At 40.8% G+C, this 20,278-nt stretch overlaps 2 protein-coding genes across 2 annotated transcripts; one reads left to right on the forward strand and one right to left on the reverse strand.

The window, feature by feature from the left end:
* The first annotated feature begins 733 nt into the window (after window positions 1–733).
* Window positions 734–8,877, forward strand: ggcx (gamma-glutamyl carboxylase). Its single transcript, XM_030434728.1, has 15 exons — window positions 734–947; window positions 1,229–1,429; window positions 1,521–1,679; window positions 3,233–3,398; window positions 3,499–3,577; window positions 3,666–3,772; window positions 3,861–4,024; window positions 4,118–4,419; window positions 5,931–6,062; window positions 6,282–6,433; window positions 6,554–6,723; window positions 6,823–6,953; window positions 7,041–7,188; window positions 7,413–7,608; window positions 7,696–8,877. Exons 1-15 carry the CDS (start codon window positions 923–925, stop codon window positions 7,853–7,855), a joined length of 2,292 nt encoding a protein of 763 aa, XP_030290588.1. The 5' UTR covers window positions 734–922; the 3' UTR covers window positions 7,856–8,877.
* A 33-nt stretch (window positions 8,878–8,910) lies between these two features.
* Window positions 8,911–19,427, reverse strand: snx24 (sorting nexin 24). Its single transcript, XM_030434731.1, has 7 exons — window positions 19,224–19,427; window positions 17,061–17,144; window positions 12,738–12,842; window positions 12,371–12,465; window positions 12,199–12,228; window positions 11,931–11,995; window positions 8,911–11,548 (listed from the first exon to the last, which is right to left on the reverse strand). The coding sequence occupies exons 1-7, from the start codon at window positions 19,290–19,292 to the stop codon at window positions 11,478–11,480; spliced, it is 519 nt and encodes a 172-aa protein (XP_030290591.1). The 5' UTR covers window positions 19,293–19,427; the 3' UTR covers window positions 8,911–11,477.
* Between the last annotated feature and the right edge of the window lie 851 nt (window positions 19,428–20,278).

Genomic DNA, 20,278 nt, shown 5'->3' on the forward strand with positions numbered 1-20,278 from the left:
TCCTGCCCTGAAACATATTTCATCCCTGACTTACTTAGTACAAATACTTATTCAGCTAATTATTTTATTCACACTTATTCATTGAGATCTCTGTCTAACACTGACTGTACTTTACTGTGATAGATTATGTGTTATCCTCATATGAAGGCTTTTATCCTGTCAGGATTTGGTCTGGTCTGGTCTGGACTTGCTGACCAGGGTTTGCCCTCCTCTCGAGTACCAAAGTGTAGACCACCTTGTCAGTCTTTACATGTTTTGCAAGAGACTGCACTTTTTAAAGACAAGAAAAATAATTAAAATGTGTACACTATTCCTAAATGGCCTTATCATTGACAAAATATCAATCACCACTTCTTTAATATCTTGTAAATCACATAAATACTGACAACAGTCACAGTGACAGCAGTTTCAATATGCATATCATCTTTTTTGTGTTTTTTTTTTCTACTTTTCTTTTTAATGGGAAATAAGATTCAAAAAAAGGAGGAAAAAAGGTGCACAACATTTGTAAATATGAACTGATTCCGGTGTAAACAATATACAGACTGAATATTATATGTAAAAAACATAAAAAGCACAAGACAGGATAGGAATCATATCTAAACAGTTGTTGGGATCTACCGCCGGCAGGATATGACGTAGTAGGTTTTCCCTTAGTGGGCGTAGTCATTTGAGGATTGAGCCAATCAGCGACGGGCATCTCTTTCACAACATTCCAATCCTCCCAGCGCGCCCGCCCCCTCTCCCTCCTCTCCCTGCCCGGACTAGCAAGTGTGTGTGGGGCAGTGACACGTAACTTTGTCCGCTCCGTTGACGTGACCAGGCAGGACACCTCCACCTGGGGCAGGGAGAGCAGAGAGAGGACTTTTTCTGACCCCACTGTCCCCCCCAAAAAACCGGTTAATAATCTGCGTTTCCCAGCATGGAGGCGAGAGACGTGACTGCAGGTGAGCTTGTTGTTAGCACTGACAGTCAGGGTGTCGATGTGTTGCTCTTTGGCCAAACAAAGAGCACTAAGGGCAGCTTTTAACTCTGATTAAGCTGTTATCCAACCCAGTAGCCGTGTTTGTTGTGTGAATAAGAGCTAAATGCTTTGTAAACAATGCAGGGATTTTCATGTTTTCACAATGAAACACAATACGTTAGTTCAGATCGTGTTTTAGTACACAATATCTTTGCTCGTTCTCATGAAATACACTGCATTGTACCTCGTTTGGTCAACCTCCAGGTGCTCTTGTGGGCAGTGATGGAGAGGAACAAACTGCAAAGAAGGATGCAGCTCCTGCAAAAGAGAAACCAGACACCAAGAGTAAGATGGAGAGGCTCTTTGGGTTCAAGAAGGAGGACCTGACCTCCTGGAGCAGCCTGGTGGCCCTCCTGAACCGCCCCACTGATCCTGCATCTCTGGGCATCTTCCGCTGCTTGTTCGGTAAGTTAAGATCCATGTTTGCTTACTTATTTCTTCACCTTCTTTTATGCTACAAAACTGTGTGAAACGTCATCATGTGTCTTCCATACAGGTTTACTGATGGCTATCGACGTCACTCAGGAACGTGGCCTCAGTCACCTGGACTTTAAGTACCTGGATGGGGCCCCTGTGTGCCGCTTCCCCCTCTTCAACTTCTTGCAGCCGCTGCCACTTGACTGGATGTATCTGGTGTATGTGGTGATGTTCCTCGGTGGGTCATACTCCTTTTTGTTATGTTAGAAGCTCACATCCAACACAGGAGACAGGTTTAAAAGCTTACACTCCGTGTTTACCGAGGCTCGGTAAGGAAAGCCCCCCCTCTTCTGGAAGCGGATGCAGTCATTTTATAGGCGACTGTCCCTGTGGGGTGCTGTCTAAGAACCCTGAAGATATGAGCACATACACCAGACCTGCAATTTTCCATGTCTATCTTCTTTCCACTTAAGCCGACTAACTCGTGCAGGATTTTGTTTGCTAATGTAACGTTCACTCAGTGTAGCTTGTGCAAGAATGCAAACAGAAAACAGAACAGAAAACAATGACGAGTAAATCAATACTGATACTGATGCTGTCTTGGTACAGGTCCTGGACCATAAGCACTCAATTTGTAGATGTTTTAGGATTAAAGTTACATTACTTATTGTTATACAACTTATAAACCTATTATTTGCATACAGCAACATACATTATAATGGATGCAATGTGGCAATAATCATCACAGACAGAATAAACAAAGTATGTCATTGTCAATGTTAGTATAACAGAATTCCTTACAACTGTCTTTACTTTGCCCTCATATTCCGTAGTTTGAGGGACTATTCAAGAGACAGAACGGTCGGCAATATACTGACTAGTCCTTAGTATGGTCAAATTCATGTATTTCCTACAATGCAACACTACAGTACAGCTTCTTTTTGTTAGATCGTCACTGCCTAGAACAGATAACTCAGATGACACCACTGTCACATCATCAGGGTTATTTTCTCATTAACGAGTTAATGATGGAGGACCACGAGTGTCACCGAAGTAGATAGAATTAGGTATTTCATAAATGAATAACTAAATGTACAATAACATTTAATTCATGCATTGGCTTAGAAATTAATTTATTAATAATAATAATTTTAAATGGCAATAAAAAGAGGGGTGAGAAAATAATTTACAAATGAAATAATAATCCTTCAATAAATAGTTCAACATAACATAAAACATCAGAGTACATCAGTTATAAACACATTAACTAATTAATTTACATTTATAGTTTCCTGCTGCTTTTCTTTCTCTTCTTACGTACTTGATTTGCATTATCAATAGATTCTTCTTTCGCTCTTTTAATTTTGTTTTTTTATTTTCCGTGATGTTTTGGGCCTTGAGCTAGTGAATCAGACATGGGCCGTAACAAGAGCTGTGATTGGTTAGAGAGCCACAAGCATCTTGTTGATCTCTTTTTGATTATTATCAATTAACTTTTTATTGACAGATCTATATGTGATCTGCAAATTCTACAATTCCTCTTTTTTTTTACCCTTTAGAATATAGAATAATTAATTATTTTATATGTAGGTCTATTTATTTGTAGATTCATAAATTGATATATGTTGGAATAATATTGGTGCCTATTTATGTTGTACAATAAACAGTTATTAATGCAACGATATATGACACTTGTGGTCCTTCATAGTTAATATGTATTGAAACAGACTAATTAGTTGTAACAACAGCTGTTTGTTTTTATTAACTGAAGTCCTGTGTTTCTCTGTGAAGGCGCCTTGGGCATCATGCTGGGCTGTTTCTACCGTTTCTCCTGCCTCATGTTCATCTCGACGTACTGGTACATCTTCTTTCTGGACAAAACGGCCTGGAACAATCACTCGTACCTCTACGGCCTCATTGGATTTCAGCTCACACTCATGGACGGCAACAGATACTGGTGAGATGATGATATCTGTGTGTCTGTGCATTTCTGTCCTGTGTATACTGTATGTGTGAGCTCAATGAAGGAAAACCTTTAAGCCTGTGCATGTTTGTAGGTCGATCGATGGACTACGAAGGCCTTCTATAAGAAACGCTCATGTGCCTCTGTGGAATTACACTCTGCTGAGGACACAGGTGTGTGTATCATTTGACTTTTTATCAGCTAATACTGTTTAATTTCTCAACATGATCTAATGATGTCAGTGTTCTTTGTTCCTTCAAGATATTTATCGTGTACTTCATTGCTGGAATCAAAAAGCTGGATGCTGATTGGGTGGAGGGTTACTCCATGTCTTACTTGGCGCACCATTGGCTGTTTGATCCTTTCAAGTAGGTGTTGATTAGCAGCTCAGTCTAAAGATATTCCAGCCTTTATTTGCAGACTGATGATCGTGCCGTACCACACATTATATTTCAGAGTGATCCTTCCTGTGGAGTTGATCAACCTGCTGGTGGTGCATGGAGGCGGGCTCATTCTGGATCTGAGCGCCGGCTACCTGCTGTTTTTTGATGCCACCCGACCTTATGGATTTTTATCGGTCACCTACTTTCACTGTATGAATTCTCAGCTCTTTAGCATTGGTGGGTCTCTTGTCTTGCTTCGTCACTTTCTTTTCAATCCTGCCTTCATCATTTTACCTTTATCTTACAGAGATTCTTATTACTCCTCCACAGGGATGTTTTCCTACACAATGCTGGCCACCAGTCCTCTGTTCTGCTACACTGACTGGCCCAGAAGATTCTTTGCCCATTTCCCAGCATTCCTCAGGGCGGTCCTGCCACTCACCTCACCGGACCAACAGCCCAGTGCATCCTGTGTTTACCCTGAGATCAGCAGCACCAGTACTGAACGCCAGGAGCCCCCACCTGCCCCCAAAGCTCCAAAACTGAGATTTAAGCACAGGCTGGCAGCCATTTTTACTGTTCTCTACATAATTGAGCAGTTCTTCATGCCGTACTCCCACTTCATCACAAAGGTACATCTGCTTATCATGTGTTTTGACTTTAAAAATCCTAAAAGACTCAATCCAAAGAAGCTGTTTTTGTAAGCTGTCCTAAAATATAATTTTATTCTACAAAGAGAAATTATGTTTTATAAGATTGAACGTAAAGGTGGCATCTAGTGGTGAGATCTCATATTGCAACCAACTGATTGTGTGTTGGTGGCCTCACCCTCTCCAATAATTTTAGCCCCATTCAGGTGAGATGATATAACATGTGTTGAAGTCAAGGCTGCTAGTTTGTTCATATCTTTCCATCCGTCTCTGTCAAACAGCTTGAACATCATTCAGTCTGTGCTATCTTTGAAAGAGAGACTAAAATAGTTGTTAGTGGCTTCCATGTCTTAGCCCTGTCAGCTGATCGGTACTGCACATGTGCAACGCTCAACTGAGATGAGCAATATGCAAGGTGTCTCATTCCTCAGCAAAACAACGTGTTTAAATCACAATATCATTTTTAAGACTTATTAAATTTTTTTTTAACATTTTCTGGATGTGCAGTCTGATGAGGTAAACGATCCGCTGCTCTCTACTCTTCCCTGCTTTTCCGGCGCATTCGTGATGACGGACGTGACACACAAAAGAAAAGAAAAAGCAGAAGTGCAAACTCATCTCAAACACCTATTTTTAGAAGGCTTACCCATGTTTAAACAACCTGCATATACACACTTATTTTGGTGTTAAAGTGGTATAATGAAAACACAATTATGAATATTACATTCCATTTCTGCCCCTAAATCCTACACACCACACCTTTAAGCCTTTTAAACCCTCTCTGAGTCAGCACGCTGAGAGTTGCTCAATCAGAGTCAACAGTCGTTGGTCCACAGCAAACAACAGCTCAGATTTGTGTTGAAAGAAGTAGATACTCATCGTGCAGTCTCTGATAGGAACACTTTGTGTTTTACTCTTCTTCCTTACAAACCTTTCTCTGTGAAGTCTTGGTTAAATAGAAACTGGGGAAAGTGTAGCAACATTTCTAATCAAAGTACACAAAACTTTCAGTCCCAGGAGCTATTTTTTCAAGAACTAAAAGTCTGCTGTTTTCCGTGATTCAACTGCAGCCTAAAGACCCACGAAGATCAGACAAATAAGTTCACTAATGTACAGTAATAAAAAAAAAAAAGTGACATGTCATTTTTACTCATGAGCACTCAACAATGACGTCCCGGATATAATGTTGTATTCTTTCCTCTGTCACTACATGTTGATGTGTGAAAGCACAATGAACATTAATCGAACTGGTTTGTGGCTGCAGATTTTTGGTAACGGTGGCTAAAATAACATTCTCCAAATACTCAACCAATCAGAAATGTTGAACGCTGCAACCTCCCACACAAAGTCTCTGTAATTTTTGAAAGCACAAAGCCCGAGCAGGGACTTGGATGTCCCCAGAACTTAATTTAGTGCCTGTCTCTGCAATGGAAAACAACACATTTTTATTTGGATGGGTGGATGGATCATGCTAATAATCAGTTTTTATGCAGGGTTACAACAACTGGACCAATGGCTTGTATGGCTACTCATGGGACATGATGGTTCACTCCCGCAGCCATCAGCATGTTAAGATCACCTACAAAGATGGACAAACTGGAGACATCGGATATCTGAACCCAGGGGTGAGTTACAAGGAAAACACTGTCAGACGCACAGTATGTGAGAAAAATAACATTTGACTTAAAAAATAAGACATTTTGACAGGAAGATTTGAAATGACTCAGCAGTGTAGCCTTTTACTTATCACTGTGATCACTATTCATGGCACTTCCAGAAATGCCCTTTGAGATTGTCATACTCTCTTCACTTTTATAAACTCAATTACATCGTGTGTGTTGAAGGTGTTCACACAAAGCCGACGCTGGAAAGACCACGGCGACATGCTGAAGCAGTACGCCACGTGCCTCAGTCAGCTCCTGCCCCGCTATAACATCTCTGAACCTGAAATCTACTTTGACATCTGGGTGTCCATCAATGAACGCTTCCAGCAAAGGTATGAGAGCCTCTAATTTTATTAATTAAGATGTATCGGATTAATAATACTATGAAAAACTAAGAGTGAGAGGATGTGTTTTTTTTATTTTTTTTTATTTGCTTTTGACTTTTCTCGAAGGATCTTTGATCCCCGCGTGGACATTGTGACAGCTGATTGGTCGCCTTTCAAACCAAACCCGTGGCTGATGCCTCTGCTGGTGGACCTCTCACCCTGGAGGACCAAGTTCCAGGAGATCGAGGGCAGTTTGGACAATCAGACCGAGATTGTCTTCATAGCTGATTTTCCAGGTTACGAAAATCTCCTCATCTTGTCTCATTTAGATGGAAAAGTTATCTTTGATGGTTGTTGTTTTCTTTACTGTTGACTGACTATATGTTACCTTTTAGGTCTCCACTTAGAAAACTTTGTAAGTGAAGATCTGGGCAACACCAGCATCCACGTGCTGCAAGGCAAACTGAATGTTGAGGTAGTGGAGGAGAAGAAGAACTACACTGTTCAGCCTGGTGAGCAGATAAAGGTACAGCAACACACTATCACCAATGTTACCAGTATATTGTTTAACCTGGTCACACTCAGGCATTTACCTTGAAGCGTATGTGTTTAGGTGCCTGCTGGGGCTTACCATAAGGTGTACACCGTGTCTGAGGACCCTTCGTGCTACATGTACGTCTACGTCAACACTACAGAGGCGGCGCTGCAGGACAACTTCACCAAGTTGCTTGAGATCCAAGAGCGTGCTCGCAATGGGACAGGTGAAGCCATGAAGGGCAACATTTAATAGTGGAACAAAAGTATTGTACAGGTGGCTGCTTATGTCGAGGCTTGTATTTCAGTGAAAACGATGAGTAAAATCAGCATTTTTCGAGTGTAAGCTGTATCAAAATAACCTCAAGTATGACATTGTTAAGCAGCTCTTACTAAACATGTGAAAGGCTGAAAATTCATCAGATGCTGACTGGACATTCTCACCCCACAGAAACCGAGCCCCTTCCTCCCGAGCTGCAGCCTCTTATCGCTGCAGAAGGTGAGGAGGTCAACGCCACCGACCCGATTGTGCAGCTGTTCCTGAAGAGGCAGCGTCGCATGAAGGAGGTGAAGAAGCGCAGGGAGGCCGGCGTGCTGGAGCGCTTTGAGCGTTTTGCAGTGAAAAAGTACTACACGATACGCAGGGGGTGAGTGTTGACCTCTAACAGCACAGTCATATGCACTGAATTATTCAAAGCGAATGCCCTGTATCTCATTAACTTTCTTTCTTTTAGATTCTTGATGACAGCCATAGCTTTGAGAAACCTGGCAGTGGGTCTCCCCCCTCTTGAACAGCTGACAAGAGAAGTTGCCTTCGCCAACATGAAAGCACCTCAGGCAGATGGCAGCCAGGAAGAACGGCTGAAAGATGAAGTCGGTCATGGTGAACTATAAAGCTTCTGTCAGGACCAAAATACTCTGTTGAATTTGCCTGCAGTTGCTGGATCACACATTCCAGACAGATGTGTTTTTACTACTGGGCTGTTACTGGGACATCGCTGCCCACAAATCAATGGATTTTTAAATTTTAAAATAAATTTTTTTTACGCTTCTGGGCATTTCGGATTAATTCCAAGTGATAAGTCGTTATCTTTTTGATAGCTTTTGTTTACAAATCCGAATTCACGTGTCTGCTTAAGCTGCAGCAAAACCAGAAAACTGTATGTAAACAGATTAACACTGCTTTGCTGTGCAAGATTACATTTCCAATTTTGCTTAAGATTTTTATAATTGCAGTAACTATTACAATTTCAAGGTGCAATATGTAAAAATTAGCCAGCTGTTGTATCATATTCTAAACAAATGGGGGGCAGCATTTCACCAGAGCTAACAGGTTACTACTGCTAACTGTAGCTGCCTTTGGCTAGTTAGCTTGGTTAGCTGTGCATTTGGTATGGACTCAGAGCTCAGAGTGTTGGTGTTTTATAACATTAGCACAGGAGCTCTGGACCAGGACAGGCCAGGTATAGCTGGTTAGCTTGCTAACTTCAATGTATACATAGACATTATAATGTAAAAACTGTTATTTCTTCACATTCTGTTGATGTTTTTTTTTTTTTTTATCAATTTCAGGTAAAATTCTTACATATTGCACCTGAAATGCTCTTTAATTAAAATGTGTAGCCAATGAGAGTTACTGAACGGTGTTAAAGGGACAGATTTTGTGGAACATACTGACATGAACAGAATCAGAAAGATGGTTGATTATTGGAATTTGCTCTAATTCCAATGAAGCACATTTACAAATATACTGTACAACATGTGAAGATTTGTATTAAGGTATACACTTCCCTGAACTTTTATGCTAACCCTGTAATGTGAGAAGAACCGACAGAAACACAAAACTATTTTGAGCTCGTTCAGTCGACGGCCTTTTGTAGTCACTTTTTTAATAAAGAGCTGATGGATTCAACAAATCTGGTGTGAGGTAAAAATCAACTCAATCAAGGTTTGTGGAAATAATGAATTTTATTGGTGTCAGTATTTTACATAGCGTCCATCTTAAAGTGCTACAGTTGAATTCCAGTGTTCACTGTAGTTTGACATTATGGCACATTAAATGAGACTTTTCACACAGAGCACAAACAGACAGTACAATGTTACACAATATAAATACATACAAATCTAAAAGATGGATCTCTATGAAATGATTTACTTTGTTAAAACAAAATCATGACCAGTTTAGTCGAGGTTAATCGCTCAGGATTCATTTAATTCGTTATAAATATGTCATCACTGTGCTGTAGTGAAGGTCCAGTCACATATGGAGTGTTGCGTTACCAACTGCTGCCCGAGAAGTGACGAGCGACATTTCACAAAAGCTATGAGTCATTTCAAGTGATGGTTTGCAGGTCAACAGAAAAGACAATTGGTATTTTGCGTCATATTGCACAGTGCTCTACTGGTTCTAAATCTCAAGTCACAATCTCTGTTTTTACATGTGCTCTGCAGAACAAAAACACACGTTGCATCCCTTTACGTGATGGGTGACTAAGCCGCTAAATAACCACAAGTGAAAAACTGCCCTTCTATATTAAGTGTAAATTCAACTGTAAATGTAGCATGACTGTATTAGTGTTAGATACAGGCCTTTTAAGAAGTGTTATCAGAAGCTTTTTTTCCCGCTAGTGTACGCAAATCAAACGTGATTAATCACATGATGTAGTGAGATGGATTTCTGCTTTAATTTAATGATGATTAAATAATTAGAGTCAGCATTATTTTAATAATGACTGGAGCTATTTCCAAATGTGGTACTTTGTCCTCTCAGGATGTTTTCGGTGGTTTTAAACATTGTGATTTGTTCAAACAGGCCCATTCACAAGTTCTCCCAAATCCTTCTCTTGAAAGGGGACGCCACCAATTTCACACTTCAAAGTCTGTTTACAGGTCCTCTGCACATGTAAAAATAAGTTCTATAAAGTTCGTTGTGGCTCCAGAGGGAGCTGTGCGAAATCTGATAAATTAGCTAAAAAGCTAATGACTTCAACTTTGAAAATAAATAAAATCAGGTGGTGTGGAGTTAGAAAGAAGTGAGGTCACCTCTCATCTGTAGGCTGCTCCACATCTCAGCATGAGGCTGAATGCATGACCAAACTGTTGATGGTCAATTTGCATTGTGGGTAGTGTAGGCGGCAGGTTTAAGGAAGCTGCAACAATTTTTGAAATTGGTCCAGTTTTGAGTGAGAGCGTGGCAGCCGGCACCTGTGAAATGGGCTGCGATGTAAACCCTTCGGGCAATTGCTCACCATCAAAGTGCTTGTTTTTGCCACTGACTCAGATTGTTATTTTTAAGTGTCTGACAACATTATGGAAAGGATTCCCACAGAGACAGACCTCTCATTAACCAGAAAAAGCTGCCTTTCCTCTTGTGAAAATCCACCAGACTCCGTTTGCAGAAACAGTAATTTTATCATCATAAAAAACACTTCATTCAAACCCATCGGAAAGCCTTAATTCACTGTGTCAGATGGGAAAATATTGGGAGAGGAGCGATCAGAGAAGCAGCGCGTGGGGGGTGTGGGGGAACACCATGTACGTCCAGAATATTCACTTGACACAAATGTAACATTTCATGATAGCTTTGTACCCAGAACCTCTGAGCTGCTCGTCCAGTAGCTCTCCACTAGCACCACTTTAAAACACTGCACTACCCCTTCACACACACACATCTGATGCTCAATTATAAGAAAAACAAAAAAAAATCCACCTCACTGCCACATCCAACAGGTCAAATAATCTCCACCCCAACATGTGGCACGTATCTGTCAACTCCACCAGAATGCAGCCTTGGACGCGCCCCACGCGGCTCTCCCTCACATGGCTCGATGAAAAGCCACAGTGCTGGTGCTGCAGAGGGAGTGGCAGCTCCCTGTTGGCAGGTCGTGTTCCAGCACCACACTCCAGCCCTGTGCTCTGTGCATGCAGGCCTGTCATTAAGTAGCGGCCATTCACAAACTTCCTGCTAACGAAAAACTCTCAAAAACACACTTCAGGTTTCCTCTACGTTCATCTGCCTCTTATTTATATCTCCAGTTGATCCTGTTTGTTTACTTCACCCATTACTTTCTTCAGACAGAAGGATAACATAAGTTGATATATTGTGATGATTTCATTTCTGAAGATTATAATCATCTCATTCTTTTGAATCTGATGCCTGGAAACATCCGTTGCTGCCCTGCCAAACTCTTTCACATGTTGTTACAATTTATTGCACACAAGTGGGATTCAAATCCACTGAAATTTAGGTCAGTATTGTTTATTTTAAGCACAGCTGGTGCAGAGGTTACTGGGTGTAATACTATTGGTTGCCTTTTAAAAATGAAGTGCCAGTGCTCTATTAGGGCATCCCTTTGTTCTCCCTCCTTTTCTGTTTGTTTAATGCTTTGGAAAATGTAAATGAGGCTCAGTGGCAACATGTTATGTTCTTCTCAATGCACACCTAAAATGATGCAAAAAAAAATTATATATCTATATGGAGCGCCCGTTTTGTAGTGACGTGCCCTCAGCTGCAGCTCTACCTCGGTTGAAGGTCCGGGTAGAAAACTCCATGTATCACGCCTTCGATCACTACATTTGAAAATGCATCTGAAAGTCAAGAAGAAAAGAACGTCTTTGAGGGGAAACTTTTTTTCATGAGCCACGCAGTTGTGAGATATGACCTATATTGCATGTCTTCTTTTAGACCAGCGGAAAGAAAACATCCAAAATACACATTTAGGTGTGTAAATGTAATTGTCTTAATGACGTAAGAAAAGTCTTACAGATGTTGGTTGGTTAAGAAAGTTGGCTTAGAAATTAAGTCTGCGAACATAAAAGACCAGCTTCCAGCGCAACGCAGAAGTTTAACAGAGAAGATAACCAATTCATGCTTAATTAATTACAAATCTTTTCAACTATGCAACACGAACAATATATTGGGTTGAATTTTGATATTTTGTGACGTTACGCAGAAGTATCCTGAACTCACCGTTCGCAGAGGGCAGCAGGTACGGGTCCCTCAGAAACAGCAGGACCGGCTGGTGTGAAAGTTTACTGAAGAGAGTCCAAAAAGGAGAAGTGAGACGCTTTGAGGGCGGCTACAGGCTGCATTCAAATTAACGACATGGAGAAATGTTGGTGGGTAGGTGGTGTCACTGACGTGTGGGGTGAAGTTCAATGGAGGGCAAACAGTGACACAAAATGGTGCAAAACAAAGAATCTCTTTCACCCAGTAGTTTTAAAACAAAGCGACTCACCTCGATCCCTCCGATTCTGTATCGAATGACCTTAAAGAAGAAAAACAGAAGTTTAACCACATAGCCTTCCAGCAGTCTGGGAACAAACTCGCCCACGGATTGAAAAAAAAAAAAAAAAAAACATGCCACATTTGCTCTTTTACTTCATAGAAAACCTTCAGTTTCAACTCACCCACAGCTTTCTGTTTTTGGCACTGAAGGAAAATGGCGGATATTCAGGAAATCCAGGAATATCTTTGGAAGGACCCCATTTTCCATAATTATAGTCTGACAAAACAGACAAAACAAAAGCAAATTACAAAGTGCACACGGCGCGGCCGTACACAACTGAAGTGACCTGCGTGACCCTTTCTCTGGTGAGCGGTTTGAGTTTGTTTGGCCTCCCTACATCTGTACTGCAGTTTGTCTGTTTACTTTGGGTTGCACACAATTTGTATTTGGTAAAAGCAGACAGGACACTGACTTTACATACATGAAGAAATGCTTAAGTTTCTTTATCTGAAGTGGAGAGAGTGAGGAGTAAAGGTGTGTCACAGTACCTGCAGGTAGAGCTCCAGACCATGCCTCCTCTGCTCCAGGACTTTGGGAACCCAGTTTCTGACATGTTTGGAAGGCATCTCAGGCGGCTTTATGCTCTTCTTTAGCTGCGGGGATTAAAATACACCATTAGATAATAAACGAGACAAATCAGGTAAGACAGGCCGTACTAAGGCACACCGGTGCTTTGAGCTCAATGCTAACACATCCTGCTGTGGCGTGGCAGCATGCCAAGGTTCATTTTCACAATTAATTGATAGATTGTTTAGTCTACAAGATGTCAAAAAATTGTGATAAATGCTCATCACAATTTTCCCTGCGCGAAAAGCGACGTCTTCAGATTGATTCTTCTGTCCAACCAACAGTCCAAAACCCAAAGACCCTTCTTTTATTGTGTGACGGCCCAGCTCTAACCCTCCCTTATGTTTTTACCTCTCTGTAGCCTTCAAGCATCTTCCAGGCCGTCAGCTGGTTGGCTGCACCTTGAGAGGGTGGAGCTAAGAGGATAAAAACAGGGTGGCCATCTTAGAGTCTCGCTCTCTTTGTTCTGGCAGCCATGGTCATTTCAGTTTGTTCCTTTATTTACCTCTCTCACACACATCCATTTTACACCACTGATAACGAACATTCACACTGTTTAGGTTGTGTTATATTTAGTTGAATAAATGTTTTGCAGCATTACACTTCTCCTTTTGTTGTGAGCCTTTGAGCCAGGTTCGTAACAAATGGGGGCTCATCCGGGATCTTGGATTCTTGGTTTTGTCTTAATATTTGCTCGTGTTTGGTAGGGCCATACAGCTAGAGGGTATGGAGATCAGTTTGTTGTGGTGAGTACAGAATCTAGTGATTGGTATTGGGGTTCTGTGCATTTTTTGTAGCTGTAGCCTGAATTGAGCAGTAGGATTGGAGAGAGTCCAACACACATGTGTGTAAGTGGTTCATATTAGTGTGCATTGAGGTTCAGGGCTCTCAGTTGATTGTACCAGTAAGGTGGTAGCTACCTGCACTGAGAAACTGTGTTTTTTCATTTTGTTTTGCCCCTGATCTGGTGCAACTAATTTTGTTTTGTTTTTCCCATTAGGTATCAGAACGATATCCATTTCTGGATTTGTTGTTTTAGTTTATTGTTTTGTGCAGCAGTGTGGCCAGAGCATTTTGCTGAGGATACACTACCATGGCTGTCTAGGTAGGTCACCAGCTTGCTGGTTGTCTGGCCGAGTCATTGGGCTTTTGTGTTGAAATCTCCCACCGCCAATATTGCATGAAGACTAGGGTTGAGTCAGCTAGCCAGATGTGGGTCAGGAAAACCAAATCAGTCAATTAAACCTGCTCCATTGCATCCCAAACCAGCAGTTGGTCAGCCTTTTGAGCATTTGCAGATTGATTGTGTGGGCCCACTACCCAAGTCTAAAACTGGCAGCATGTATCTTTTCACTGTCATGTGTCAAACTACCAGATATCCTGCTGCCCATCCTCTGTGAAACATTACCACCAAGTCTATTATGAAAGCTTTAACCCAGTTCATTTCTGTCTTTGGCATCCCTAAGGTCATCCAAAGTGATCAGGGAACAAATTTTACATCTGGCCTGTTTGCAAAGATGTTGTGATGTCCAAACCACTGCTTATCATCCAGAAAGCCAAGGAGCTATTGAGAGGTTCCATCATACACTAAAATTGCTTTTGTGCTCTTATTGTACTGAGCTGGGTCGAGATTGGGAGGAGGGTTTGCCCTGGTTGCTGTTAGCTGCTCGAGAGGTGACCCAGGAGTGTATGGGTTTCAGCCCAAACGATCTTGTGTTTGGTCACACTGTTCGTGGTCCATTAGCAGTGTTACATGCTGACTGGAAGCAGTCTCCTCCACCTACAAAAGATTATGTTAATGGGTTTAAAAGGCTGTTGTATGAGGCAGGAAAATTGGCAAAAACAAATCTAGAAAATTCTCAAGAAAAAATGAAGAGAATGTATGGTCGCCAAGCTGAAGTGCATGTGTTAAGTCCAGGTGATCAGGTTCTGGCACTCCTTCCAGTAGTTGGTTCTCCTTTTCAGGCAAAGTTTTGAGGCCCCTACTCAATTCTTCACCAGGTCTCAGATGTTAACTACTTGATTTCTACACCTGATCGGAGAAGGTCCACTCGATTATCGCAAAGTGAATAATGTCACCAAGCCAGATTCTTTTCCACTAACTTGTATCGAGGATTGTGTTGATCAGGTGGGCTCAGCTAAATTTGTAAGGAAATTTGATCTTTTGAAGGGTTACTGGCAGGTGCCCCTATCCAAAAGTGCTCGAGATATTGCAGCATTCATAACACCTTCAGCCCTTTACTCCTACACTGTCATGCCATTTGGCCTGCGTAACGCACCAGCAACCTTTCAACGGTTGATGAATAAGGTAGTGGCCGGGTTGAAAGGATTTGAAGTGTATTTAGAAGACGTAATATATAGTGATACCTGGTAGGTATTGTTGGGTACTATCGCGGGTTTTGCCAGAATTTTTCTACAGTAGTGGCCCCTCTTACTAACCTGTAAAGTTCGAAGTTCAAGTTTGATTGGACCCCTCAGTGTCAACATGCTTTTGAAAATGTAAAGAGTCTGATTTCTTCTGCTCCTGTTTTGGCAGCTCCCCGTCTTGATGAGCCATTTCAGTTGCAGGTAGATGCCAGTAATTTGGGGGCTGGAGCAGTACAAGGAAGTTCAACTCTTACCAGTTGAATTATTCCATTGTGGAGAAAGAGGCCTTGGCTCTTATTTGGGCGTTGAAACATTTTGAGGTCTATGTTAGTGGTGGAGGAAAGCCACTTGTTGTTTATACTGACCATAACCCCCTGATGTTCTTAAACTCTTTGCAGAATCACAATCAGCGCCTTAAGCGGTGGTGTCTATTTCTTCAGCCGTTCAACCTAAACATTCGCCATATTAAGGGGTCTGACAATGTTTTGGCTGATGCTCTATCGCGTGCACTACCTCTTTAAAGTCTGTCTTAAATGATAATCTTCCCCTTTTAAGCTGCTCTCCTTTTCTCTTCCATCCTTTAAATTGCTTCTTCCAGGTACCAGAAGTTGCTGAGTGGCAGTGAATGGAGTGAGTGGTTCGATGACGAAATGGAAATGGCTCGCTGTCTTTGTTCTGGCAGCCATGGTCATTTCAGTTTGTTTTGAGTTTGTTTCTTTATTTACCATTCAGACACACATCCACTCTACACCACTGATAACGAACATTCACACAGTTTAGGTTGTGTTATATTTAGTTGAATAAATGTTTTGCTGCATCACACTGGCGTGTAAACTCTCCTTGTGTTTCGAGCCTTTGAGCCAGGTTCGTAACAATGGTCATAAATTAAAAAGAAAGGCAGGGAAGCCTGAAGCTCGAACCAGAAAATGTTTGACAATTTTGCTTGGAAATAACTAAAATTAATAAACTATTAAAATTGCTGGTGAGTTTCATTAGCCTGCCATGTTTCAAATGAAAAAAGAAAAACTGATGTTTAAAAATGCTTTTTAAATATTTAGGATCCTGATTCAATAATTATTTTATATTATATGACAACAGTGGGCAGAGCTACAGAGCACAGAGAGGCTTTTGGCCCACCATTACTTTTTGGTTTTGGCCAAAAAAAAGTCTGTGCACCCCGACCTCTAGAGGAAGTCAGGGGATCATTAATGTCATTAAGGTTCATCCTCTGATTGTCCTACTGTGGATGCTGTGATATTGAAATAGAGCTACGCTGCTAGCATGACTAAAATCAATAATGATGGGTCTGTTATATTCAAGTGTCCCAGGAAGTCCTCACAGTGAGCGAACACGAACAACAACAGAGACCCTGAAACTGAGGCACATAAATGGAATTCAGCTATTATTCATTTTACTATTTACCCCTTTTCCTGCTGTGACATGTACAAAAAGCGGAGTTCACATCAAATAAACGGTGGATTATTGAGCAAGTCGGGAAGAGGAACTAGCAGGTGAATGTGGTCAACCAGTACAGAGCACATTCACATTTAATTTGTTTCCTTTCATGTTTTGTGACGCACACTTTAATCCAATCAGACGTTAAACCATGGTTTTAATTATCAATTAATGTCTGTATTTTTTTTATTTGATTACGCAACTGTTTAGTTTCTAAAAGCCCAAATGGATCCAGTTAATGATGACCGGAGGGAAAGCTCATATTGATTTATTCATCCGGCTGTCAATTAATTTCACAGAGATTTGTCTGTAAACTATTAGATTTCCATTTACCAAAGATTACAGACTTGAACACTAATTCTGAACTCATAAGAAAGGAGGAAATAAATGGTTGTAAACCAGGGGCTCGCACCAAATCTCACCATTTTATGCAAAGTGTGGAATTCGCTGTAGCGTTTCTCGACCGTGTGCTGTCTGCCGTTCATCAACACGTCAATCCTGAAGACCTGAAAGAAAGGGAGACGGTAAGCATGACTCTTGGGAAAAAGGAGAGAATTCTGTTGTTGAGAGTCAGTTGACAGAATCATGATTTATCAGCACAGCTCATCGGCCACACTCGTCCCCTCCCAGTGACTGGAGCAGTCAGTAAAAGTCTTTATGTCAGCCAGTTACTGACAGGAAACATCTGGCTCCTCTATAAGTGAAAGCTTCTCATACAGTTAAAGTTAACATCCCGAAACAGACTTCCCTCTATCAGCTGCGTTCTTCCGTCAAAGTTGCAGATGCTGCATAAACACTGACGCACTTGCACATTTCAGAAAAGAGGAAATCCACTCATTAATGATGGCAGTGATGTTAATGCAATTCTGGACAGGCAACAAACACATGCTTCATCTCCCCGTGACGGAGAGCAAACACGTAGACAATCATTTACAAATCATGGAACAGTTCAGGGAGTTTTAATCTGCCTTGACATCAACAAACTACATTAAATAGTTGTTTTCTTTTGTTTTGTTTTTTGTAAATATCATTGTATAAATTCAGTGTTTCCACTATCAGTTACATTCATTCAGTCACAGCAGGTTGCCAACTCAGTTTATTTATAAGAAATATAGAATTTAAAAGAAATATTTACACATACATGAATATGAAACTGATGTCAGAAGTTAATTTACTTATCGTAGCATAAAGATTGGAAAGAGCAAGAAAGAGCTGGCATGACACCAAGAGAACAATAAGTGCATCTCCAAAAACTTTAGAACAAATCCTTTAAAATTTGGGAAAAAGAGGGCACTGAGCTCAGGTCAGTAGTCTGTATCAGCAGGGTCCCTAAATGGAAGTAAAGGCAATTGGAGTAATGAATAATGGAAAGTCTGCTTTGAAATGTACAAGTTTGAAAGACCTGCTAGTTTCTCATTTTATATCCCAACAACCAGAAAAATGTAGGCCTATTTCTTATTTTAGTTTATATGAAAATCAGCTTGTTACGTTAAGGAGGTTATGTTTTCCCCTGTCTGTTGGTTTATTAGTAAGCAGGATTACACAAAAACTCCTGAACAGACTTCCACTAAACTGGGATGGAGGATGGGTCACAGCCCAGAATAGACCCCATTAATATCTGGTGTCTTCTTTTGAAAGTGCGAGGTAGGGTGTTTTTTTTTCACACAATTAACATTTTCATTAATTGTTCGTTATGTATGGTTCATTAGCCTAATTTAAGTGGCAGGTATTTATGAGTAAGTGTTATTTGATGCGAATCCTAGTCAAAATCCAGATCTGATGGATTTAAATATGTTTTATTCCATACAAGCTGAGGCTTGGTTAAATTAAAGGGGACTGTCAGGACTACTGAGTGCCATTCTAGTTATTCCTATTGTTTATTCTATCTAATTAAATAGCTCAAGCTAAACAAAAAAGCCACTAAAGTTGTTCAAATTAGGGTCTAACCAAGAGGCTATTGAAAACATTATGCGAAAAGTTGGCTCGTGTTTTTGGAGGTTGGCTGAAGACCTAAAAGCCTGTGTTATATTTCAACACCAATTAGCTGGTGTACCCCTTCAGATTGAAATTTATGGGGGGAAATATAGTTTAACAGGCTCATTAACACTTACTGTGAGGTCCCATATCAAATGAATGACGTTCAAATCAAGAAATCAGTGTTTATTCGTGTGAGACAGCTGGAGACCCTCTGACCCATGGGTGCACATGCCCAGTGGCTTTGATAAGATAAATACGAGACGCTGAATTAAAACCCACAGTTTCAAATCAAAAGTTTTCCCTGTCTTGTCACAAGTTTTGGCTCTCTGAAAATCACCCTTTGATCGATTTATTTAAACAGTGAAATGTTTGCAGTATCAGAAAACAGGGTGCGTTCAAGGCTGGTCTGAGGCGTCGGAACAGCTGATAACTAAACAGACAAGACAGCCAACAAAATGATCCGCTTGATGTTAAACGTCATGTGTAGTTTTATTTTTGGTATTGAACAGAGGACACAGAAATACCTCTGGAGTTAAAATGAGAAACTGATGACAGCAGCAGCAGCAGACAGACGACAGACACACAGAGGTTATTCCTGAGCAGCTTACCGTGTATCCTTTCTCGATCGAGTTGTTTTCCGAGCGGAACGACGGGATCCAAACCTGGACCGGATGCATTTTGACTCGGAATAACGAGCACTTTACTGGTAATATTTAATCCTATGGCGTACTCATACACATCCACACACATCCATACACACACACACACTGCTGGTGGTTTACTCCTGTTCCTCTGGCAGCCTGATAAAAAAAAAAAAAAATCACTGGAGTCAAACAACAACAACACGTACTCAGTGCTGCCCCCTGGTGGAGCGGAGGGTACTGCGCATGACCAGGCTGGGATTTTAGTTCTCCACATTAGTATTACATAATTTAATAAATAACGAATTACGCTATGTTAATAAATTGAGCATAAATATATACATAACCCAAGATTTTCTGAAATAATATATATTTTTAAAAATCTTCAAACACCACTAGTTATTTATTAGAATAAAATACGATTAATAATTTATGTAATCATGAATTTGTTTTGTTGGAGGTTTTTCTTATTTCATTTCATGTTAGTTTTAAAACGTGTAGTGTAAAGTTGTATGAAGCCTGTTGTTGCTCCAGAAGAAGCTGCATGTAATCTGGTAAATTACCTCCAGTGATGTCACTCAGTTTTTGTTGCATTGTGGGTAATGTAGGCACCAAGTTGGACTCATCATGGGCTGCTTACACACAAATGATGCAAGTTGACACAGCAGAACCACAGACAGCAGCTTCTTTATTTCATGCATTCCTCTGCCTTTTCAAATCTGGCGCCTACATTACCCACGATGCAACTACAAACATCACTGGAGGGAATTTATCAGATTAAATGCAGTTTTTCTCTGGAGCCAAAAAACACTTTGTATGTTGATGAAGGTTCTCAGTCATCCAGGTCATGGACAAGTTATCTGCCTACAACTTTGAGGAACTGAAACACGTACAATTGCCTACAATAAAGCACTGAGAAAAACACTTGATACTACATAGATACTACTTTTTTCACATATGCAGTTGTTCCTACCAAGTAACCACACTTTAAAATTGGTGGACTTACCATTTAAGCTACCTAG

The sequence above is a fragment of the Sparus aurata genome, chromosome 12 (genome assembly GCF_900880675.1).
Source record: "Sparus aurata chromosome 12, fSpaAur1.1, whole genome shotgun sequence".
NCBI classification, from domain to species: domain Eukaryota; kingdom Metazoa; phylum Chordata; class Actinopteri; order Spariformes; family Sparidae; genus Sparus; species Sparus aurata.